General features: G+C 53.5%; 1 protein-coding gene and 1 pseudogene across 7 annotated transcripts in view; one reads left to right on the forward strand and one right to left on the reverse strand.

Annotated features, from left to right (window-relative positions):
* Positions 1-84: 84 nt before the first annotated feature.
* Positions 85-6,738, forward strand: LOC129045094 (Y-box-binding protein 2-like; annotated as a pseudogene).
* Positions 6,739-13,664: 6,926 nt separating this feature from the next.
* Positions 13,665-25,449, reverse strand: part of CHST15 (carbohydrate sulfotransferase 15) — an 87,184-nt gene continuing 75,399 nt past the window's right edge. For 5 of the 7 annotated variants that reach the window (XM_054435588.2, XM_054435590.2, XM_054435589.2 and 2 more), the window contains exons 7-8: positions 19,871-20,018; positions 15,250-17,882 (exon numbers count right to left, since the gene is read on the reverse strand). In XM_054435588.2, coding sequence (XP_054291563.1) covers positions 17,692-17,882; positions 19,871-20,018 — 339 coding nt within the window. In that variant the 3' untranslated portion in view covers positions 15,250-17,691. Of the gene's footprint in view, positions 14,144-15,249; positions 17,883-19,870; positions 20,019-25,449 lie in introns of those variants that run through there. The other 2 variants (XM_063670368.1, XM_063670367.1) reach the window with 1 other exon arrangement.

The following is a 25,449-nucleotide window of genomic DNA, read 5'->3' on the forward strand; positions in this document are numbered from 1 at the left end:
GCAGGGCAGCGGGTTCACGAGCCAGCGGGAGGGGCCGGGGCGGTGGCGGCGGCGGCGGCGGGGGCCGGTACTGGACCCGGCGGGATGAGCGAGGTGGAGGCGGCAGCGGTGGCGACAGCGGTCCCCGCGGCGACGGTGCCCGCGACGGGGGCAGGGGTGGTAGCGGTGGTGGTACCGGTGCCCGCAGGGGAGCCGCAGAAAGCAGGCGGCGGGGCGGGCGGCTGTGGCGGGGACAGAGCCGCCTTGGACCCTGCTGCTGGGACCCCCTCGGCGCCAGGCCCCCGCACCCCTGGCAACCCGGCGACGGCGGCCTCGGGAACCCCCGTCCCCCCCGGCCCGGAGTCAGGCGGACAAGCCGGTGCTGGCAACCCGCGTCCTGGGCACTGCCAAACGGCTCAACGTCCGGAGTGGTTACAGATTCACCAACAGGAATGACACCAAGGAAGATGTCTTTGTTCACTAGACAGCTGTTAAAAGAAACAACCCCAGGAAGTTTCTGCGCAGCGTTGCAGATGGGGAGACCGTGGAATTTGATGTCCTGGAAGGAGAGAAGGGCGCAGAAGCCGCTAATGTAACTGGGCCCGGGGCGGTGGTGTCCATGAAGAGCCCCGTTATGCCCCCAGCCGACGTAGGTTCCGCCGATTCATCCCCGGCCTCCCTCAGTTGCCCCACCACCCATGGTAGCAGAGATCCCCTCTCGGGGGACAGAACCTGGCGGCGAAGGGGAGCGGGCCGAAGACTCTGGGCAGCGGCCCAGACGATGGCAGCCCCCACCCTTCTACCGACAGCGGTTTGTGCGAGGCCCCCGGCCACCCAACCAGCAGCAGCCTATAGAGGGCACTGATGGGGTAGAACCAAAGAGACAGCCCCATTGGAGGGGCACCAACAGCAGGGAGATGAGCGGGTCCCCCCGCCCAGATTCCCGCCCAGGTACCTAAGGCCTTTCCGCCCCAGGCCACCCCAGCAGCCTACCATGGAAGGTGGGGACGACGAGACCAAGCCCAGCCAAGGAAATTATTTTTTAAAAAAATTAAAAATAATAAATAATAAAAAAGAATGAAGACATTTATGTGGCCAACAAACATATGAAGAAAAGCTCATTATCACTGATCATTAGAGAAATGCAAATCAAAACCACAATGAGATACCATCTCATGCCAGTTAGAACGGCGATCATTAAAAAGTAAGGAAATAACAGATGCTGGCAAGGCTGTGGAGAAATAGGAACGCTTTTACACTGTTGGTGATAGTGTAAATTAGTTCAACCATTGTGGAAGATAGTGTGGTGATTCCTCAAGGATCTAGAACCAGAAATACCATTTCACCCAGCAATCCTATTACTGAGTATATACCCAAAGGATTATAAATCATTCTACTATAAAGACGTATGCACACATATGTTTACTGCAGCACTATTTACAATAGCAAAGACTTGGAACCAACCCAAATGCCCATCAATGATAGACTGGATAAAGAAAATGTGGCACATATACACCATGGAATACTATGCGGCCATAAAAAAGGAGAATTCATGTCCTTTGCAGGGACATGGATGAAGCTGGAAGCCATCATTCTCAGCAAACTAACACAGGAACAGAAAACCAAACACCACATGTTCTCACTCATAAGTGGGAGTTGAACAATGAGAACACATGGACACAGGGAGGGGAACATCACACACCGGGACCTGTCGGAGGGTGGGGTCTAGGGGAGGGACAGCATTAGTACAAATACCTAATGCCTGCAGAGCTGAAAACCTAGATACCAGTTTGATAGGTGCAGCAAACCACCATGGCACATGTATACCTATGTAACCTTCATGTTCTGCACATGTATCCCAGAACTTAAAGTAAAATTAAAAAAAAAAAAAACAAGTGCAGCCAAGGGTCACAGATTGGATCTTCTAAGTGTGTCTTTTCGGCAGAGCAGGGCATGTGGATTTATCTGTGTTATCTCGGCTTTTCATTGAGACTGCGGACACTCCTAAGCCTGCACAGTAGCAGCTTATTCTCCAGACCCTCTGTCCCTTGGAACCCCAATCCCAGGCCTAGCCCAGCCCAGCAAATCTCCTTCACTGCCAAAGGGGCGAGAGCAAATGGAGAGGAGGAGAGAGCGAGTAAAGGAGAGGAGAGAGCAGAAAGGACTCAAAGGCAAAGTGGACAGGGGAGGGGAAGGTCAGGGCCAAGCAGGATGAGAACCTGGGTCCAAGATGGAAATCCCAGACCTCAGCGTGTTGAACTAAGGCCGGGAAGGTGCTCAGATAACACAGGGAGGCCCTGGGAATAGGGCCAGGGGTGTCGGAGCCCAGCGGCCCCTGGACCTGTTCCATCCTGTTCCATCTAGGAATAGAATGGTTCGGGGAACAGGGATAAGCAGAGCCTGCCTGCAGAGGACTGCGAGGACACAGACGCAAGGCTGAAGGAGAGAAGAGACGCAGAGAGGAGACGGGAGGGGCCAGGGAAGACAGAACGCTGGGGAGAAGTGGAGAAGGCAGAGGCAGGCAATGGTGAAAAAGAATAGGAGCCCTGGTGTGTTTGCAGACAGGCCCCTGATCCTACTCCAGGAACTCCCCATCACTATCACGCCCACTTCCAAGGCCTCCCTGGGGACAGTGGTGGCTCCTTCTGAGGCCCTCCTCCACCATCCACAGTCCTAGGAGGGAGCATGAGGCCAAAGTATAGCTGGCTCAGCACAAGGTTTTGCAAGGGTTCAGGTGAGAGGGTTGGGAAGGGGCAACTGTCCCAGGGTGGAAGGACTAGGAGGGCAGAAGGGTGGGGAGGAGGTGTCTGCGCACCTACCACTTCCAGCGGAGCTGCTGGGCGGCGCTCCTGAGAGGGCCGTGGGAAAAGCCCACAGACGGAGGAGCAGGTGGGCGCACCTCTAGGGGCCGCCACATTCACTCCTTTCCCGCAACTGGGCGCCTTCAGAACTACGCTCTTGATTGGCTGAGCTGAGACCCAGTCTTTCACCCTCCAACGCCGTCATCCTGGGGTCCCCCTTGGTGTCAGGAGCTCCCTAGCCTGGTGAGAGGTGAGCCACGAAGCCAGCGGAGTGTCCAGCGGGCAGCCTCTCTCCGGAAGGCCGGGAGGGAAAGGCTTCCCGGCTGCAGTGTCCATATCGGCCACCAGGGGGCAGCGCAGGGCTGCCTTTTGGCGCCTCTTGATCTCCAGCGAGCTAGTCCGCAGAACCCCAGGGGCGTGGGGACGGGGCTTCCACTCCCGGACCCGCCCCCTTCCACACCCTTCGCGCAGCTCCTCTGCAAAACGCCTTAGGAATTCAAGCCGCTTGGGGAAAGCGGCGAGTTTTCAAAAGGCAATAAATAGGCAGATCTGAAAGGGCCCCTTGAAATCCTCCGTATTCCCACCTGGTTCAGAGGCTGGGGAAACTGAGGCTCAGAGAGGTTAAATCGCTTGCGTAAGATCGTCCAGCTCTTTCTCTGGCCCCCTAGTTCGGTTCTCTCTCCAGACATCCACTGCCTCCGCCTCAGGAACATCGCTCCACTGCTGCATATCTGGGGATAGGGATGGAGGAATCCAGGCAGCCATCATGGAGGAAGCAGCAGCACTTGAACTTGGCCTTGGGGTGGGGTTAAGCGGCGGACTCGGTTGAACAATGTGGGGGTGGGCACTGATGGTGGGCACTCCACCGCGTGGGCAAAGGCAGGAGGCAGAGGCCTGGGGCCCCGGGAGGCAAGTGGTTTCTTAGGAGAAGTAGAAAGATAGTGGGGATAGGAAGTGTACCCATATCCCGAGGTCCTTGCCGGCTGCCCGGGTCTCTGCCTTTGGAATTGCGGGGTGGCTCGGCCCAGGAATTTTCCTGAATTCCATTATGCTGAAAGCGCAGGGTATGGCAGGAGACCTCCTGATTATCTCCTGTGGAGGTGGAGAGCCGCTGCCCCTCCGCGGCCGGGAGCCCAGCCCTGGGGAAGAGAGCGGCCACGCCCCATTCCTCCACCGTGACTCCAACCTTCAGCTGCTGGAGCCCCTGGCCACCGGGGCCCCGTATTGACCTCAGAATTGGCCGTGTCTGGGGCGGCTCGAGGTTCCTGGGCTCCGAGCAAGCGTCAGCCTGTGAGGTGGAAGGGCCCAGGGCACAGCCGGTGCCATCTGCTCAACGGCGCCTGCGAAGCCATGAGGCTCCTCCCAGGGCCAGCAGCACACTCAGCTCGGCTCTGGCCTGCAGGGGTACGTGAGACAGGGAGGGGACGCAGTGAAGGCAGCAGTGGAGCCCAGGACGGAGTTTCTGCCCCTAGGAGTCTGGGCACACAGTGGGGCGCAGGGGAGGAGGAGGCCCTGCTGTCCTGGCATTGCTGTTGCTTCCACAACCTGAAGATGGCACCCAACCCTGACCTCAGCCCTCCCTACCTGCAGCAGCTCCCAGGTAGGGAGGTCTGGCCTCCCAGCCCCAGACCATGTCCGAAGTCATTGAGTCCACACGGTTCCACCGCCTCCTTGGAAACCCTTTTCAGAGACTCAGAGTTGAGAAGCTGAGGCTGGGACTCGAGCTCTGGGGACCAGCAGACCTGAGATCAAGGACCAGCTCTTCTCCTTACTAGCTGAGGGGCCTGAGCCCATCTGAGCCCCAATTCTCCCACCTTTATAATGGCGGAACCAGAATAAAGATAAAACCTCCTCCGGGGGTTGCAGTGAGAATCTGAGACACGAGGAGACGCCCCAGCGCAGGGCCTGGCGCTCACCGTGTGTTCAATCATAGCTGGCCCTGTTATGACCGTTTTCATCCCCTTTACCGTGGATGGCCTCTCATCCGGCCCTTGCAGGTGACAGGTGTGTCCGTCTCCCCTAGACATCCTGGGCGTGCTCAGCTCTACTGGCTTTCAGCCATTTGGCAAAACACCTTCCAGCTGATCTTGTATTTGCACAAGTCAATTGTGTTTGCCCACAAGCCTTTTTCATGCCAGCTGTTCTTGATATTATGAATGCACAGGTTAATTAAATATCATATAAGCTAGCAAGTTTTCAAACTAGTTGGGTTTGTTTGTTTGTTTTTAGAGATGGGGTCTGGCTCTGTCCCCTAGGCTGGAGTGCAATGGCATGATCACAGCTCACTGCTGCTTCAAATTTTGGGGCTTAAGTGATCCTCCCACCTCAGCCTCCCAAGTAGCTGGGACCACAGGTGTGTGCCACCACATTCTGCTAATTTTTATTTATTTATTTACTTACTTGCTTACTTACTTACTTTGTAGAGACAGGGTCTCACCATCTTGCCCAGGCTGGTCTCAAACTCCTGGGGTCAAGCGATCCTCCTGCCTCGGCCTCCCAAAATGCTGGGATTAAAGGTGTAAGCCACCATGCCCAGCCTCAAACTGTTTAAAGATTTCCTTTATACTCTTAAAAATCATTGAAGATCCCAAACAGCTTTTGTTTCTGTGGCTTGCACTGATTGATATTTACCATATTCGAAATTAAAGATGAGAGACTTTCAAAGCACAGGAACACAAAAGCACACATTCCATGGGCTGTCAGAGGACAGGGCTGGGGTCTCTGAAAATCTTTATTTGTACCTTCTGGAGAAAATGAGAGTATCAAGGGCAAACAACATCTTAGTTTGACCATGAAAAGAGTTTGGACTTTGGATTCCCTGAAAGGGTCGCAAGTGGTCCCTGGGCCACTCTCGGAGAGCCACTGATGGAAGCCGATGAAATATTAATGCAGAGAGGGAGCTGCTCCCTGAATGCCAGGCTGGAATGTTTGGAAAGTCCCAGCACAGATGAGGGTAATGATTTGGGGAAAATAATCACACAAATAATGAAGGACTCTGCCTCGAGATTGCCTTGCAAGCACCTTCCAGTTTTCATGTCCCTTTAGAAACACTGAAACCAGAAATCAGTGCTGATTCACTGCACTGTGGTTTCTACCACAGAGATGACCCAGAGCTCCAATCAGTGGGCTCATGCTCAGAGAAAAGGTTTTGGCTCCCTACCAAAAGGCAGACAAATAGATGTGCTGTACTTTACATATTTTAAGTAAAAATAAAATGTTTAAGAAATGTCTGTGTGGTTAAGTAGGACTTCCCCACCCATCTAACTTGCCCAGCTAATGCTGCAATTACGGATGTTGCAAGAACGTTGACTCGACCCAGCCTTCCCCTGCTACGGTAAATGCCCCCGACCCCTCCACCCTCAGGCTGGACACCAGCTCCAAGTCTAATCCTTGTCTTTGACCATTTCGGGCTTGACTTTGCCTTTGACCTTGCCTCCATTGCCTGCCACATCCTTCAGTTAGTCACTAGCACAAGGTGGGTCAGATTTGGTGGGTTCCTACACGGCGTCCAGTACTAAGTGTGTGACCTTAGAGCACTCACCTAACCTCCCTGAGCCCCAGCTTCCTTTTCTGTAAAATGGGAAGTTACGCATAAGCATGCATATACCCCAGCTCTGTGGGTGCCATCAGTAGTGATGTCACCATCCCACCGGTACAGTGCCTTTGAGATGGCCCTTTAGCCGTGCTTCCTGCTCCCAGCCCCTGTGATCACTCACTTGGACCATAAAAGCCTCAGCCTTAGTCTTTCCATTTCCAGACACTTCTACCTGCTCCAAATTAATGACCTAAATCCCTGTGCTAACCAAGTAATTCCTCTGCTCAGAAAATGTCAGTGTGGGAAGCTCAATACACCACTAGTTCAACCAAAGGCATTTACCCTGAGATCCAAACCCTCTTTGACCTGGTGCCCACTTACCTGAGTGGCTTCATCTCCTACTGCTACAACAATCGTGCCTGAGGACCATTGCTGAGGTGACCTGCCCCAATCTCCAGGGTCCAGATGCCATGTGGAGGGTATTACATGCGTGAACCCTGAATATCGCCATGAGGGCCTGAGTCTGAGTGCATCCCCATTCTGCAGATAAGAAAACAGAGGCTCAATAGCATCAAGTCCTCTGCCTAAGGTCAGACAGAGGACAGTGGCAGAGCCAGGATTGTAGCCCAGGTCTCCCTGACTCCAAAGCCCAGAATGTTCGTATGCTCCTTTCCGGAGGCACTGAGACCTTCCCTGCTCTTGTGCCTTCCCTGCTCCCTGCCCCTGCTCACCGCAGCCCCTCCTCTCGGCATGCCTGCCCACCTTTCTAGATCCTGCCAGCCTTCGGGACTCAGCTTAAATGCCACCTCTTTCCTGATGCCATCTGGCACCCTGCAGCCCTCTCCTCTGCCGGAGGTTCTGACATTTGCACAGGGCCTGCATTCTCCTAGGCTCTCCCTGTTCCTTCCTTAGGAAAGTGAGCCTGGCCCCTACAGTGAGGTCCTCTTTCTCTGCTTCACACTCCAGAGCAGCGGGCCCAAACTTTTTGGCACCAGGGACCAGTTACATGGAAGACAGTTTTTCCACAGTTGGGCAGGGGGGATGGTTTGGGATGATTCAAGCTCATTACATGTATTGTGCACTTCATTTCTATTATTACTACACTGAAATATATAATGAAATAATTCTACACTCACCATCATGTAGAATCAGTGGGAGCCCTGAACTTGTTTTCCTGCAACTAGATGGTCCCATCTGGGGGTGATGGGAGACAGCAACAGATCTTAGACTATCATAAGGAACGTGCCACCTAGATCCCTCACATGCACAGTTCACAATAGGGTTGAAGCTCCTATGAGAATCCAACGTTACCACTAGGAGGTGGAGCTCAGGCGGTAATGCGAGTGATGGGGAGTGGCTGTAAATAGAGATGAAGCTTTGCTTCTCACTTCCCGCTGTGTAGCCCGGGACTGCTACTGGCCCGTGCCCGAGGGGTGGGGGATTGCCTGCTCTACAGCATCATCACACATGCCTTTGCCCCATCTAAGTTTGTTGAGTGAGTATTATGTGCAGTCACTGATTCAGGCTTTGAGGCTGCAGCCATGAACAGAGTTCCCACCTCAAGCAGCAGAGGTCCCTGATGGGCAGAGGGCTGGCTGAAGCAGCAGCAGACACACAGATGGTCCAGTCTCAGGTGACAGCTGTGAGCAAATCAAGCAGGGAGTCTGGCACATGCAGGAGAGGTATTATTTTGTGTAAGTGGCCAGGGAAGGGACCACAGTGAGGCAAAGGCACCGGCCTGGCCAGGGCCAGGGAAGCGACCATAGTGAGGTGAAGGTGCTGGTCTGGCCAGGGCCAGGGAAGGGCGTGCCAGGCAGGGCACCCCAGGGTCACAGGCCAGTACAGGGAAGGGCTTGGTGTGCTGAGCATGGCGGTGAGGTCAGCATGGCCAGGGCTGAGGTGAGTGCAGGCAGCTGAGGTCTCAGAGGTCAGCAGGGCACGGTCAGAAAGGGCCTCGAGGGCCATGACAGGTCTTGCCCTTCATCCTAGGTGTGTTGGGGGGTTGGGGAGGGTTTCAAGGAAGAGAGTGACATGGTTTGAAGGACTGCAGGGGAAAAGTGACAGTGGAGGTGCCAGGAGGGCCTTGGCCCCGGCTCTCACAACCTTGCAGGAGTGGTGCGGGGGTGGGGGGTGTTGAAGCACAGGTTTCACTGTTATTCAGGTAAAGTGAGACCAACAGCTCAGAAGATTGTCTTTAGCTGGGCTCAGTGGCTCATGCCTATAATCCCAGCACTTTGAGGAACTGAGGTGGGTGGATTGCTTGAGCCCAGGAGTTCAAGACCATCCTGGGCAACATAGTGAAACCCTATCTCTACAAAAAAAATACACAAAGTTAGCTGGGCATGATAGCAGGTGCCTGTAGTCCCAGCTACTCAGGAGGCTGAGGTGGGAGGATCACCTGAGCCCTGGAGGTTGAGGCTGCAGTGAGCTGAGATGGCACCACTGCACTCCAGCCTGGGCATCGGAGTGAGACCCTGTCTCAAAAAAAAAAAAAAAAGATTGCCTTTGACACAATGGTTTGTTACTCACAGTTCCCAAGAGGAAGAGACACACCGGGCTATGTGGGGCCACTGGGAAGCACCAGGGTGAGGAGGCAGAAAGAGCCTCGGGGAAATAGTGAGCCAGAGCCTTTGCTGTGGTTTTCATAGGAAGAAATGGACAAACAGCAACCGGGCTATGCAGGGCTAGAGCTGAGTTTGAATAATTTTATGGGGCTCAGGGTGTCTGGGCTTCCAAGTTTCTGGCCCCTGGCCCACGGGGCGACTGGGGAGCTGCATTGCCCACTGTAAGAGCTCAGGAAGGGAGATAGTCGGGGTGGGCTGGCATTGGCTGTTTTGCACACAAAAGGTGTGCTCCAAGTGCCGCTGTATCTAGGGGTTAGCTAGTCCCGAGATGGCAGTCCTTCCCAGGCCAGCAAGATGTCAAAGGATCATAAAATACAGAAAATAATCAACCAAACTAATACCAGAGTGGTCAAGATGAGGGGGCAGAGCCGGGAGAATGGTGGATCCTATGAGGCAGGGGAAGACAGGACGGTGAGACAGTGGCTTGGGAAGGGGCGGGGTGGCTGTTTGGTCAGGGTGGTCGGGTTGACTGGGAAGTGGCTGTCAGCCTGAAGGAGGAAGCTGGGGGCAGAGCCTTCCCGCAGAAGAGATGGCAGGAGCAGGACAGCCGGTGAGATGGGTTCCAGGGTGGGTGTGGGTGAACAGCGCCTGGGTGGAGCTCAGCGACGTGGCCTGCATGGGCTGGTCACTGCGACTGAAGATGGAACCCTGCTGGGGAGGCGGCTTAGGTGGAGGGACAGACCCAAGAGCTCTGAGTCATTAATGCTGGGGGCGCCACCTGTCACGCAGTGGGTGCACCAGCCTGCGCTCAGGGCTGAGGTCTGGGAGTCATCGGCATAGAGATGGCGTCTGAGGCCACGGACTGGATAAGAACAGTTATGGGAGAGGGCTAAGGACTGAGCCACTGGGCACCGTGACATTCATGGCCAGAAAGAAGAACAGGTGCAGACATGGAGGAAGGATGAGGACCAGCGAGGAGTCCGTTGTCCTGGAGACCAAGTGAGAGTTTCAGGAAGAGCTGTCGACAAAGTCAACAGGGCCAGGAGATTGGATTAGGAATGGCGTCTCCAGACGAGCATCTGCGGAGGGTCTGACAGGGTGCACTCAACTTGACCCTCAATGAAGCAGCATGTTACCCACTCCCAAAAGAACCCCTTGCTTCTCATAAGCAGAGCTGTATTACCAAAAAATTGTACTCAACTATTGTATTTTGAATTCCATGTCTAAATATTTGTGGAACCTCTTTTCTCTGTGTTACATTAGTACCTAATATCTCTATTTTTCCTCTTGGGCCCACAAAGTGTAATATATTTACCATCTGGCCCTTTATGGAAACACTTCAGTCATCTTGAGCTACAGCATGAAAGTGGAGGAGGCATTTTGAGAATGGATGAGGGGCCATGGGACACATAGGACCCAATGCAAGGTACAGTGGCTTCCTGAGGATCAGGGCATGACAGCCTTGGGGGTGACCTGGTAGGTAGAGGCTCTGGTAGGCCTGAAACATTCTGGGAGTGGTCTTCGTGTGGCCTGGGGAAAACTGGGGGGTCAGTTCCAGCCCAGCCTCCTCTTGGGGCTTGGTCTCTGAGGCAGATGTGGGGGTCATAGAGAGTGGAATAGCTGGGGAGGGATGAGGGTATCTCACCAGAAATATGTCACTGTCCCCAGTATCACCCCTCATGCCTGTTGCAATTCTGAAATGCTTCAGGCAATGCTGTGATCAATGTCTTGTCTGTTTCTGATCGATATCTGTCTGCTGCACTGCATGCAGGCAGGGACCAGCTCTGCTCTCCCAGGTGCCTCTAATACCAAGGACATGGCTGGCGATCCCTCAATATTTGTTGGAAGAACCAGTGAAGGAATCAACGAATGAGCAAATGAACAATGTCCCACCCTCACCACAATGCCTGGCCCAATGACTCCTGCATAGTAGATGTTCAGAAAATATTTGCTGAGAAAATTATATTTTGGCTTTTTTACACTTTCTAGCTCAGGTGTGTACATTTGGTGCCTTTGAGGCCCTAGGCAAGGCCGAGCCCTGGGGTGGAGCAATCTGCTTCTGATGTGACTCAGGGCTCAGGGGAGTCCTCGCCACAGCTAGCCCATCACAGCCAGCCCCTGAAGCCTGCCTTCAGGGAGGCACAGACAACTCACGCCAGCCAGCCCAGGGCAGGGAGAATATCCGTGCCAGCACGTCTCAGCTGAGAGAGGCTTTTGGCAGAAAAAGTCATGTTTATTTCCCTTATTTCCCCCTAGAAATCCCAGTCATCACCTAGACCCTTGATGGGCTGAGCTGCAGAAACCCCTGGCCCAGGTGACCCCAGAACCCACTGGCCTTCCCCGAGGGAACTTGAAAGGGGGGCATTTGAAATGGAGGGGAAGGAGAACTGACCCTCGAAATGCAGACAGGCTGCTGAGGATGGAAGCCTGGGGCTGGTGCTGATACAATGCAGCACTATGGTTAAAAGCACTGACTCGGAATGTCTGAGCTGCCATTCTGCTGTCTTTCTGGGGATCTGAGCTGTGTGACCTCAGGCAGGCGTGCAGCCTCTCTGATCCTCAGTCTATATTTGTAAACTCTGAGACCTACTCATGAGCAAGACAGACCTGTGGGTGGAGAAAGGGCCTGTGGTGTACCCAAGGTTGTGAGATGGCTGTCCCAGGCCCTCTGCTGCGGAATTGGGCTTCGAATCCAGCTCATCTGGCTCCAAATTCAGGGCTTACCCTCTTCCCACACTGTCCCTGTCGGGGGCAGAGTTTGGTGGATGCAAATCATAGTCCCTTATGGTGGAAAAACAGTCAAAGGGGGATGGCTCATGACCTGGGGGAGATGGGCCAGAGTGCAGGGAGAGGCAGCTGGGATTTCCCCACCCTGATTCCCCAGCCCCCGCCTTTCCTGCCCTGCCAGGAAAAGAATTCCTCAGGGGGCGTTGGGCGTAGACCAAGTCTCCTCCTTGGGGAGTCTCCTCCTTGGGGAGTCTCCTCCTTAGGGGAGTAGACCAAGTCTCCTCCTTGCTTTGCCACAGGTTCAACAATGAAGAACCCAGCTGCAAGCCTGAGCTGGGTCCTGGGTGCCCCATGGCAGCAGGACGCAGCCACTTGCAGGTGGCAATTGAGAGAGCCCTGTTGCTCCTCCCCAGCATCTCTCGCGGGCCTGCTGCATTGCCTGAGAATCCCCACCTTCTGCCTTCGTACTCAGCCCTTACAGTCCAAGTTCAGCAACCTGTGCAGCCCGAGGCTCCCAGGACGGCCCACAGTGCTCAGCCTGCTGCCCCAGACCTGAATAGGAGCAGGTTTGCAGAGGATACTGGGGATGAGCCAGGGGCTGGGGACAGGGTTGGTGAGGACAGAGATGGTGCGGGTGAGTCCAGCCTGTAGTCATCAGTGAGACTGGACACCAGCCTTCCAAAGCCCTAAGCCGTGAGGCTGGGGGCTAAGGAGGTCACCAACCCCTGAACAGGGACTGGAAAATCTTCTAACTATTTCTGTAACTTTCATAAGCTGGTGCCTCTGAAGTCAACAACAGCTGAACTTCAGCAACTCAAAACTACCCAGGTGGCTGATGTGTGTAGTTTACACACAACCTGGAAAACTCACAAAGTAACTTCACAAAATTTTTTTAAAAAGTAAAAAGGTAAATAACTAGTAAGCACTCAAAAATTACTTCTACCAAGAGCTGGAGAAATTGTCCTGTCTCCATTGTGGGGGACAAGGCTGACTCTTGGAAAGCAGGTGACCTTCCGTGGGAAAAACACTGTGATGTGAACTCAGGAGGAGGTGGGTCTGTGGCCTGACCCCTTGCGTCGCCCTGTCTCACCTACTCCACTACCCCAGTCACAGGGCCTTGCCTGGACGGGAAGATGCGCTGTCCCGGAATAGATGCATCCAGAAGCTCTGCCTTCTGCGGAGGGCAGCCCCCTCCCGACTCAGACCTGCTTGGGGTGTACAGTAGAGCACAGGGAACCAGCCCAGGGGGTACCTCCTCCATCCCACGCTTGCCCGACAGGCCAGCCCTCCACACCACCCTCCTGTGGTCGGCTGAATAACGGCCTTTGAAGATATCCACGTCATAATCCCTAGAGCCTACAAATACGCTCCCTTCTATGGCAAAAGAGGCTTTGCAGATGTGATCCGGAGATGGGGAGATGATCCCGGATTATCTGGTGGGCCCGGTGTCATCGCGAGGGTCCTTATGACACCAGGAGCATGAGGGTCAGAGAAGGCCATGTGATCTCTGAAGCAGAGGGAGAGAGTTAGACTTGAAGATGCCATGCTTTTGACAATGGAGGAAAGAACCAGGAGCCATGAGTGCAGGCAGCCTCTCGAAGCTGGAAAAGGTAGGAAAACGGACTCCCTTTGAGCCCCCAGAAGGAACCAGTCCCACTCATCACTTGAATTTAGCCCAGTGAGACCAACTTCAGACTTCCGGCCTCCAGCACTGTAAGATCATAAACTTCTGTTGCTTTGAGCCACTAAGTCTGGGGTGATTTATAGTAGCTGCTGTAGTTTGGATGTGTGTACCCCAAACCTCATGTTGAAATCTGATCCCCAGTGTTGGGGTCATGGAGGCAGAGCTCTCATGAATAGCTTGGTGCCGTCCTGGGGGTAGTGAGTTGTTGCTCTATTTGTTCCCCCAAAAGCAGGTTGTTAAAAAGAGCCTGGCACCTCCCTCCCCCAGCCCTGTCCTCCCGTGCGACCTCTGCGCACCCAGCCCTCTTCACCTTCCGCCAGGAGTGAAGCAGCCTGAGGCTTTCACCCGATGCTCAATCCTTAGCCAGCAGAATCGTGAGCCAAACAAGCCTTTTTTCCTTTATACATTTCCAGCCTCAGGTACTCCTTTATAGCAACACAAACTCACAAAGCTCCCAGGCCGACAGCTGCTCCGGCCGAGGCAGCTTCTGCCCCACGGGACCTGTTCTGTCTCTGCTGCTCTGCAGGGAGCCTCGCCCGCTGAAGTACTGGGAAAACCCGATTCGTCGGATGATGTTTTCCTATCAGTCCCCATGGGATCCACCTCACCATAGGCAGCACAGCTGCCTGGAGGGTCAGATTTCTGGAATAACAGGAAAATAGCCACCCACATAATCCCTGTCTCCACATTCAGGGATCCTTGGAGTTCCTCCACCCAGAGCACAGCCTTAGCTTCAGTTCCCAAACAGGGGGATTTTGTGGGGAAGAGGCGCGCTCCTCATCAGGATCCTTCCCGAGGGCTGGTTTCTCGGTGGGGAGTGGGTGGCCTCACGGGAGACGCTTTCAGAGGAAATCTGAAAGAGAGGGAGGTCGTGCCCTCAGCCCTCAAAGATGCACCCCAGCCGTCCTGCTCCTGACTCCCACCCGTCCTCCATTCCCTGCTGGGTAAAGCCATTCCTGACCGTGGCAGGAAAAGATGGGGTCTTCCCTATTTCCAGCCTGGACACACCTGCCCCCACCTCAACACACCACTGTGGGAGGCAGTGCTGGGGAGAAAAGCTCCCCCAGGAAGGTCTGCCCAGAACTGGGGGACCCACCATGGTCCACGCTGTGCTCAGGATGGCCCAGCTTTCAGAGCCCTAAGCCTGAGATGTCCCCTCTGTATGGGCTGAAAAGTGTGCCCCAAATTCATATGTTCAAGCCCCAATCTCGAGTACCTCAGAATGTCACTGCATTTGCAGATAAAGTTGTTTAAAGAGATGATGAGGTTAAGATGAGGCTGTCAGAGCACGCCTTCATCCACTCCGACTGGTGTCCTTATAAGGAGAGGAAGAGGCAGCAGGGGCGAGTGTGTGTGGCCACATGAACACACAGAGAGAATCAGCCATTGGCGAGCCAAGGAGAGAGACCCCCAGAAAAACCAGCCCTGCGGCACCTTCATCTCGGGCCTCTGGCCTCCAGACTGAGAAAATCAGTTTCCGTTGTTTGTGGTCTTTGTCCCGGCTGCCCCACCTGAGCGCACACCACCTCCTTCTGCGGGCTTGCCCTCAGCAATAAGGACATGTGCCAGAGACACCGGGGGTCTCAAACTCACAGCTGCCAGGGGCCAGGCAGGCCACCGGAATGAGGCCTGTGGTCACTTAACCTTCAAATTTGAAGGTCTGAAGACAATGCTAGGCCTGACTGTGGGCTGGGCCAGGCCTCCCACCCTGACGCACACCCCAACAGGACTCGCACAGGGAGTCCCTGCTAACATCTGAATCCTTTTCTCTCTGGTCTTGAGTTTTCTTCTGCCTGTTGCTCACACAATCACACCTCATCTCTCAGCAGCCAGCACAGCTGTAACTCCCCTTTACACAGAGCCTGCACAACTCGAGCAGGTCCGACACTAAACCACTGCGATTCATTCATGCACCAGGAAGAGCTTGGCTGCAGAGGAAGAGCACGCGCTCCACAGGCGTCACTCATATGGGCCCATCTTTAATTATGTTAAATATTAATAAAAGTACAGCGTAACTGCAATTCACTTAACATACCTTACAGGACTAAGGGAGTACAATTTAACACAGTCACAGCTTTTGAGAACAAAAAGGAACTTCAATACCATGTTGTGAGAAATGCTCCAATTTGCTTTGGTTTTGAATGGCAGGCTCGAGAACCACCGCCCAGAACGGAACCTATTCTGTCGCAAGAGCCGGGCCTTGAACGAGAGGAAGCAGAGGCAGCCAAAGTGCCCTCTGGAGAAAGGCCCCTGGAGGGAAAAACCATGTCTGGATGGCATTGAGTGGCACAGAAGGGATGGGACTGCATATATAAAAAAGATCCGCATAATAAACCAAATAATATTGGAAATAATACCTTCAGTAATACTTCTGTAAGAAGCAGAATTACACCACATGTTATTCACATGCATAGAAGTGCATAAGAAAAATCCCTTGTTGTAATTATGGTTGGTGTGGAATAGTAAAATATGTACTGAAAATGACAAGTTAATTGGCAGAGAAATTAATCTATAAAAGGGTTGTGTCCAGAGTGGAGGAGCCTCATTAGCAACTGAACAGAACCCACTCAGAAGACGCACTCACCCACACGTGCGCATACACACACATACATACGCACTGTACTGCAAATAAATATACACACACACTGAAGTGATCTCTCCCTAAAGCATCCTTGTGCTCAGGCCAGATTTCCCTGCTGGCGGCTGCTCCCAGTGCCGGCTATAGAGAAGGTGGGGACTGTCCCTGCAAGTGGGAGTTCAGGACACATGCTCCTTCAGTAGCAAAAACTGCCCTGGCCATCCTGGCGCTCAGAGCCCTCTGCACACCTTCAAACGGGCTGTGTGTCCCTTCTCTGATGGCAAAAAGACAACACCACCAGGAGGGGACGGCTGAGCGATTGAGATCCTCCTACCCCCGAAGCCTGGTCTGTCTCACACATACAAGTTAGAGCTGGGTAGACGGGTGCTTGCACTTTCTGGCTTTGGTGGGCGAGACCTTGGCCTGAGAACTTTGGTTCACAGGAAGCTTCCCTTGACAACACTTGAGTGCAAAGCTTCGTCCAGGTCCCACCTGGGCTGTTGTCAAGGATACTCAAGTGTTCTCTTCAATCTTCCCTGTGACTTCTAAGAAATGACAAGATCTCTAGCCCATCCATCAGTAAACCACGCTGCCAAGTAGCCTGGAAAATTCCATGAAGAACACGGCTCTTAGAAACCTCATTCCAAATCTCAACACGCCACGTTCAGCCCAAGTTCAGCTTGTGCATTGTGTTTTGGAATTGGGACACGAGTACCTATAGTCCCTTGCTGGGTGAGGAACTTTGACCACACGTAGTGGAGAATGTGGAAATAAACTATATCCAATGGGAAGGCAGAGAAATGGAGCCTGTAGCCGGCCAGAACTAAAAATTAAAATCCTCTGTTCCTCTAATCATCTTGTAAACCTGATGAGGGCTTGAATTACCTCATTTCCATGAAGTATTCAATTCCTTGAGGTTGCTCATTCTGGCATTAACAGCAAAAGTTTCCCTTCCAATTATAAACTGAAGTTCTTGAGAAAACGTATAAAGAGGCAGCAGAGAGAGAGCCAGGACTGGTTAAATGCAGAAAGTGGTTTTGTTTTAAACGCATTCATTCTCTATGTTAAACATCAGTCCACAAGGAGGGAATAGGAGGAGGTCAGAATGATGAAGGTGCTGCCAAAAACTGACTTATTTTTTTCCTTTTGGAAACAGTGACGTTAACAGGGTTTACGTCTGAAGAAACTGGAGGGCTGAGTTTGGAGTAAAGGAGAAAAAAAAATGAAGAGCCTCCATTCTCGAAAGACTGCGGTTCTCTGTCCCAGTGAGGTTAGCGATCTCAACAAGAGTGTTTCAGAAGTGAATGTGGTATGATCACACCTGTGAAGATAGCCACTGAATGCAGACAGTCTGTGCAACACGGCGAGACCCCATCTCTAGGGGGAAAAAAGGGAACGTGAAGTGTAAGTTCCAGCCAGGCCTGTGGCATGACCTCTGGCTTGCTGACTCAGAACCCAGACTCAGGCTCTCCAGAAGGCAGAGGCGGGCAGGGCCAGGCTGCCTTCCCTAGGTGTTCTCTCCACACCCAGTGCAGGCCAGCTGGCTGCATCCCCAAGCTCCAGGACGCTCAGAGCAGAGCTGAATTCTTGAGAAACTGGGGTCTCCAATGGCCTCGGATAGAGGGGCTCTGTGAGGGGTCCATTGCTGAGCTCTTGAACATCACAAAGGAAATTCCAAAATGGTTATAATTCATGTGTGCCTAGAGTGGCAGAGTCCTGGGGTTTTCCACACCATGAGTGAAACAGTTCCCCGCAAAGAGATTTGTAAAATCCTGATGATGACGGCATTGGCGGGCCCAGCACGTGCAGCAACAGTTCAGCTCTCACGTCGTCTTCCACGCAAACGCCTCATCGGCGAGGACCTGCGCCAGCCTAGCGTTGAAGGGACTGTAGAAATCCCGCAGAATCTTCTGTGTGATGGGCCACATGGGCCCCAGGTTCCGGTCCTCGGGACGCCGTGCATTGGATGCGGGGCTCTTGGTCATCAAAGCCTCCTGTTTCTCACTTAAGGGCCCTAAAATAAAAGAAGACCAGTCCCGTAAGGCAGGAGGCATGGCAGGAAGTAAAAGGGACTTTGCAAAAATCTCAGCTATGCTTCGTATTCAGACAGGAGTTTCCTTTAAGAGAATGTATTTAGGGATTAAAATTCTTTGGCTGGATCCATTTTGGAAGCACTGAGGGAGGAAGGTGGAAACACCATTAGGAAATTGCAAAGAAATTCTGCGGCGGGTGCAGGATGCCCACCCTCGGGGGAGCCCAGCTGGCATTTAATGATGATACAGCGTCTAAGGCTGACCTCAAGGATGCCCTTCCAATTGCCCTTGGTGGGCTGCTCTCCATGGGTGTCAACCCATCCTTGGAGGAACGTGCGGCCTGCCGGGCACAGCCCATGGGTTTCGGTTTTCCTGCTCAGCAGCCCTCCGGAATTCCGCCATCATCGTTTCTACTTCAGGCTGCTCATGCCAAGGGCCCTGGGCCTGCACAGTTTCACCCTGTGCGTCTTGCTGTAAAGTAGCCATAGGGAGGAGGGCTGGGAGGAGGCCACCTGTGCCCAGAGCGCCCACTGGCTGAACCTCCATCTGCAGCAGAGATCAGCGAGAAGAGGCCTCCCGGCAAGGGCTGTCAGTCACCCCCACGCCCCGCCCTCTGGAGTGAGGAGAGGACCTGGAACAGGCTGGCAGAGGTTGTCAGTCACCGCCACGCCCTGCCCTCTGGAGTGACGAGAGGCCCTGGACAGGCCGGCAGGGGCTATCAGTCACCCATACGCCCCGCCCTCTGGAGTGAGAGGCCCTGAAACAGAACAGCAGGGACTGCCATCCCCACGCCCCACCCTCTGGGCCACAGCTTCTTGGTGTAACCCATCACTGCTCAAGCCTCTTTACCGGGGGCTCTTGGGATCTGGCTAAAGTCCATAGCCCACATACAGAAAAAGCATGTCCCAGCATCCTAGGGCCATATAAGATACAGAATGGCCTTACTATCCATCTTGGGGACAAAAGACAAGCTCATTAATGGGACAGAGTCAACATGTGGTCAAATCAAAGAAAGATGATTCTAAGCCTTGGAAGGGTAAGAACTCATCCAACTCCAAAAAAAGGAGAAACAAAATCAAATGATCAAAGAGGCCCAAGTCCCAGTGGCAGGCAGATATATTTCCAGAAATACTCAATTAACCAAGTTCCTGAGCAAGACCATTAGTCAGGGCTGCAGGAGGTGTTCTGGGAAGGAGGGCGGCTTGTTCGAGCCTGCTCAGCCTTTCAAGCCATCCCTAAGTGCCCCATCCACATGGGCAGCACTCGCTCCGACAGCACATGCCTCTGCCAGCCATCACCATAGTCAGCAGTGTGGCCTGTCACCACAAAGTGACTCTCAGGCCCCTGGGGGGCTAGTATCCACAGGCTGAGGGCAGGCGCTCATGCCCCAGGGGCCCAGCATCCATGACCATCAGCCAAAACTCAGCCACACAGCTCTGACTCCAGGAATTTCCAAGAATACCCGAGATGATGCAATGATCTGTCTGTTCCCTCCTCCAAGTCCCATGTCCTCTGCTCCAGACCCCCGGTGACATCCTGTTGGTCCTACAAAGCTCAGCTCTCAGGTCCTTTCCTTCCATGAAGCCTTCCTCATCCCTGCAGCAGCTGGGATCCCAAACCATCAGCACGTACCTTGCGTGACAGTGCTGACCTTCCCCATGGCACCCTACCTGTCATTCAGTTAGGTGAGCTATGGCTTCCTCCTCTCCCTTCACTAGACCATAAGCTCCCAGAAGGGAAACCATCTCCTCCTCTCCAGAGAATCCCTCACCATACTGTGCACAATGACCTGTGTACAGCTAGTGCTCAATAAATGGTACTTAACAGGCCTCCTGAAGGACATCCCCAGGCCTCCCAGCTCAGCCCATTCCCACCCAGTTGACCAGGTCTGCATTTGCCCCAGAGGACTTCCGGAACAAGTCCACAGAGTTCTTGCTTTGCCCCGTCAGTCTAAGCACCATACTCATACCTAGGTTCAGAAACTGGAAGACCTTGTGCATGGTGTACTTGACGTTGGATGCATGATCTTCCAGGCGAAGAATGAGAAACTGTTGCTTGTCAAAAACGCTGAGCCAGTCCAGAAGGTACACAGCATAGAGCCCGACCTGGAGCCTCACCTAGGACCACAGAAGAACGGCATTATTTCAGGAGCAGTTGCCCCAACACCATAGGGCACTTTTCCAAAGTGGCACGGCATTTCACTGTACCACAAAAGAGTTATCCTAGCAAAGTTACTTTCAGAAGCTGGATTTCAACACAAGGTGTTCTTGCTTCTTTATGGGGGGTTTTGTGCTACATGTGCAAAGAATTCCTATATTAGGGGTTGCATTGAATCCTCACAACACCCTGTGGGTAGCTCCATGCCTCCATTTCACAGGTAAGGACTGAAGTGCAGGGAAGAGGTCAAGGTTGTGGCCACCAATGGTGCACATGTTCCTTGCACAATATCCTGGCTGTTTCTCTGTTCCCAGTGTGATCTCTATGCCCAGCACACAACGGGCTGCGAAAAGTCAACCACAGACACCCCAAAGACAACCTAGATGAGTGAAGACCCTGATGCCAGAGGAACATCCTTGACGGTAAGGGTGTGTGTAAGTCAGCATCTAATCATTACTGAACCAAGTACACAGGAGGATGTTCCTATTTAAGTCCTTTCTACTTTCCAGTACCCATTTCCGGGGTCTTCACCCTTCTGTTCCTTCTCTCGTGCCTTACTGCAAGCTGTGTGGTGAAGATTTAACTCTACTCAGAGAGAACTCGGGCCTTTCCCTCGGCTCCTGGGGGGTGATCTCTGGGCCCCTGGACGTCCTATCTGACAGAAGTGTCTTGGTTGGCCTGAGGGCTTTGGTCATAGGCAGGCTAACACTGAGATTGATGATGGGGCCTTGGGCCACATGGTATCAGTTCTGACTCTGCTAGGACTGGAGACTAAAGGTCAGCCACAGGAGCTGCATGTGACGGGGCCCTAGTAAAAGGCCTGGACCCCCAAGGCTTGGCCTGGCAATACTCCACAAGGATTGTCACATACCATGGCCAGTGGCACTAACACCGTCCATGACTCCACGGGGAGAGGAGGACTCAGAGCTCCGCATTTGGGCCCCTCCTGGACTCTGCCCCCTGCACTTCCTCTCCCTTGGCTGACTTTAATTTTCATCCTTTCCCTGTAATAAATCATAACCAACAGCATAATAGCCTCCAGTGTGTTCTGAGAATCCTTCTGGAAAAGTACTGAACCTGAAGGTGGGTTGGAGAATATCTCTCCTGAACTTGCAACTGGTGTCAGAAGTGAGAGCAGTCTTGGGAACAGTTTCCTCTAACTCCACAGTTCACCCTGAACTCTTAGCAAAGCTTCCAGAAAAAAAACAGCCTCTTCCCCTTTTGCTGTGAGGCTCCCTTCTCCAGGGCTTCTCCCCTTGCCCCTTCTCCAAGTGCCCAGGGACCCTGCTCTGCCTATCTGTGTCTGCCCAGAACTTCTCATCTCCCACCTCTCCCCAGTTCACACCTCTCCCTTTGTTTATGCCCCATCTACACCTGCCTGAAGCTGATACAGCCTCCTGGCTGGTCCTCCTTCCCCTGGTCTCTGCACTCTTATATGCACCCTGCCACCAGCATCGGCTTTCCAAAGCAGTGACCTGGCCACAGCCAGCCCTGCTTAAAGCCTCCATGGCTTTCTATGTGTAGAAAGTCCTGGGCCTGGCTTAAACTTCCAGCTCATCCTCTCATATATGCAGCACTTGCCGGCTCCCCAGGCTCCTTTCTGGAGTTCCCATTTTTTAGCTCATGTCACGTTTCCTTTCCTGCCCAACTTGACCTGGACCTTGACCTTGAGGGCAGGGACTGTGGCTTCTCCACCATCCCATCCTTGCAAAGCCTGCACTCTGGCCCTCAACATGGTTCTCGGGTGCAATTGCTGAATACAGTGTTAACAATAAGACAATGAAAGATTGGGCAAAATAAGTATAGATGCTAACTATTCTTCTCCCATTTCATTATTTTTCTACCCATGGAGGAGGATGGAGAGGAAGAAAAGCAATTAGAGTGGATAAGTTGCCTTCAAAATTCATTAGCTGTTTCCAACCCACACTTTGTTGCTACCTCACATGCCAGCTCAGAAAAAAGACCTCAAGCTGGGCCGAAACTAAAGAGAAAATGAGAACGTGCCGGTCTCAGAAATAAACATGCGTCGCCTCCAACGCAGACAAATCATGACAAGACCAACTCGCTGTTAAGTCACCCGCCTCCCAGGGCTTTTCAATTCTCTCCCTGGCAGGCTTGTAGGCCATCCCTCGTAGGGAAGACCAGTCTGATGAGGTTTTTCTTTTCCAGAGAACGTGCCTTTCAACAGGAGAACTTTCCAGAAGGAAAGCAGCCAGGTGTTTGTGGCAGGCTGGGGTGTTTTAGAGCAGCTGTGGCCTGTCCAAGCACCTGGCTGGGCACCTGCACCTGACAGATAGTTCTCTGAAACCTCGTTTGTGCCCATGCTCATGAGAGCCCCCTTCGCTGTCTCAGGTGGACACAGGCCTGCACCGCAGCATGGCCCTCCTCAGCAGGCAGGGCTGAGCCAGAAAGGGGAGGAAAAGAGGAAACCACAGGGGCTGCAGGCGGGGAAGGCCTCCTGGTGCTCGGCTGCTTCTCCCGGGGCTAGCTCCCCTCCAGCTTTGTGCCTTCCCTCTGATCTAGCTACCCCAAAGCCCCTCAATTCCCACCCCAACCCCCAGCCCCCTTGCCAGGCAGGGGGAGTGTGGTCACCTGAAGTGACAGGTTCTGGTGCAGGCAGTATCACTACTGCCACCATACGCACGATGAAGACAGGGCAAAGACAGCCCCCAGCAGATTTTTTCCCCTCACCTTTTCCCAGTATAGGACAGAGAATCAAAAGAGAACAAAAATAAAAAGGGTATTTAGGGCAAGTGCCCAATGTGCTTAAAATTAGAAAACATCAGAGCTGTGAGAAGCCTTTGAAGTTAACTGTGCCAGCTGATTCACCAATAGAAACACGGAGGTGCAGGGCAGGGCAGGCGGCTACTCAGGGTCGGTGGCCAATACCCTTGGAGCCAGGACCTGAAGCCAGGTCACCTGTGCATGTGGAGCTTGTCCCCCATGCAGGGCCCCAGGGAAGAGCAATCCCCACCGAGAGCCGAGGCTGAGCTGAGCACAGTCCCAGTCCCCCGTTCTCCCCAAACATGTACCTGGCCGAGCCTCTCCGTCCCCTACTAGGGATTTCAGTTGGGAGTCCCCAGCCAGCCTCTCCACTAGTCCCCATTCATTCATTTGGCAAATAAGCTGAGCTCATGCCACCATGTGCCAGGCACCCTGCTAGGCAATGGTGATTTGCTGCTAACAGAAGTGGCCCTGGCCTCAGGGAGGCTGCAATCTCATGGAGACAGAGCTCAACTGGTAAAGAAACAGACTTGAGCAATCACCTTGTGAGGCACACAATGGAGAAAAGGAGTGGGTGGACAGAGAAGACAGTCAGAGTAAAGCAAGCCCTAGAGTAAGTCTCCCGCACCCCAGAGGGCACGAAGGGGGGAGTGGTGACAAGAGCCCTAGTGGCTCTCCAACCGGAGCCCACAAACACCCACCTGGAGGGCCTGAGAAACAGACCACGGCCCCGTCCCCAGAGTTTCTGATTCAGGTCTGGGACTGGCAGAGCATTTGCATTTCTGACAAGTTCCCAGGGGCTGTGGCTGCTGCTCATCCAGGCACCAGGCTTCTCGGGACACTGCTCTGAGGCAGGCTCACTGGCCCCTCTGAGCACCCCCCAGGGTAGGGTGTGCTGCAGAACAGTGGCGGGGGCTGGCCAGAGGCAGAGGGGTCTGTGCTACCCCTGCGTCTAGGTGCCACAGGAAGGCGGTGAATGACTCCAGCAGGGTGTGCCAGGGGCCGGGGTGCCTTACAAAGCTGCCCTCCCAGGGCTGGGACTCACATCTGGAGGGAAACTGGCTTCTCCTCCCAGAAATGAAAATTCACCTCTATAAGGAGGGTTTCTGATTGCCTGGCTCTTTCTCTGGTGTGTGAGCTCTCCAGGGACTGAAGAGAAGATTAAGGGTCAATCTGTTACTGCTGCATCCCTCCTGTCCACTGGGCCTGCCCCTGGGGATCTCCTCTGACCAGAGGCACCCGCTAAGCTACTGTCCTGTCATCCTCAGCAAAACGCAAAATTGAACATAAAAGCCCAGGCCTCCTGCCAGCAAAACCCTTTGCTTTTAGGAGTCAGCTAGGGAAGGCAAAAACTCCCTGAGTGTCAAAGGCCAGCAGACCCGGGATTGAACCTCGAGCCTGCCTGATACCAGCTATGGGTAAGAGAATTAACCTCTGTGAGCCTCAGTCTTCCCATCTGTAAAACAGGGATGGATTTCAGGGGATCTCTAATGAGATGATGCATTGAAAGGGCTTGACAGGCGCTGGCAGTAATGAACAAAGGTTAGATCCCTTTCACCTCTCACAGATGGAGTTTTAGACACCTTTTCTCACAAAGACTCAAGCATACACAACACAGGGAGGATCACGATGATGCCATGAACTAATGGCTCAGTTTCAGCAGTGCTCTCCAGTTCACAGTCGGAGCGCTGACCCGGAGCAGGAGGGCAGGGGCACACCCTCCCTTCTGTGTGGGAGAAAGTATCCAAGGGCTTGCCCCCAGGGTACTGGATGGGAGTCGGCACACTCTGCATGGTACAAAGTGCTGGGTAGCATGCAGACTGCACGTGCATATTAGATATTAGCTCTTCCGCAGCAAGAAACACTATTTAAAGCTATTAAAATAAACTGTGCCTTGGGTCAGGAGTTCCCCCCTGCCCTGCCTCTCCCTGCCCATCTAAACCCAGCCCAGCTTAAGCCGCTTCCTCCTAGGAGTCCCCAGTGCAAAGCCCACACCTGCCCCACTTTTCGCAGTCCTTTTCAGGCAGTCTCCTGCAGAGAGAACTCAGTGGTCCCAGGGCCTGCAGGGGAGAGCTCCGGCCCCTTCTACGACCACATTAGCTGGATACCTTGCCCCTCGCTGTCCTCATCTGCTGACAGTGACATTGACTGACTCCTGTCTTCCCACCCACCTATTGGGTTTGTTTTGAGAGTCACGCAGGATCACGAACAGGAGAAAGTTTCAAAAGGCACAACGTGGTAGAAACGCCAAGGTGGGGACACATGCCTCATTCCAAGCACACAACTGGTCACAGCACCGTCCTGCACCTTCTCTCTTGGATCAGGGCCTGCCATGCCATGGGTGCAGCGTAGCAACCACTGAAGATCAGATTGTTGGGGAAATGTTGAGGCCAAACACACGTCTAGGGGAAGCTGGGTTAAAAGGCCTAGATTTGGGTCCTAGATCCTCTGCTTACTGGCTGTGACTCCAGAGGAAGGCTGCCTCCCTGAGACTCAGTTTTCCCAGTAGGAAGCCCCAGGCATGGGAGGGCCTGTGTTAAGCTGTAGTGCCAGGTTGGTGCTGAGCCTACACTGGCTGAATCCATCACTTCGCATCCATACTCTGACCAGCACACACAGCCTCCTCGGCAGGCTCCACCTGGTGGCTGTTGTCTACCAGAAGGCACT

Source organism: Pongo pygmaeus, chromosome 8 (genome assembly GCF_028885625.2).
Source record: "Pongo pygmaeus isolate AG05252 chromosome 8, NHGRI_mPonPyg2-v2.0_pri, whole genome shotgun sequence".
In the NCBI taxonomy this organism is placed as follows: domain Eukaryota; kingdom Metazoa; phylum Chordata; class Mammalia; order Primates; family Hominidae; genus Pongo; species Pongo pygmaeus.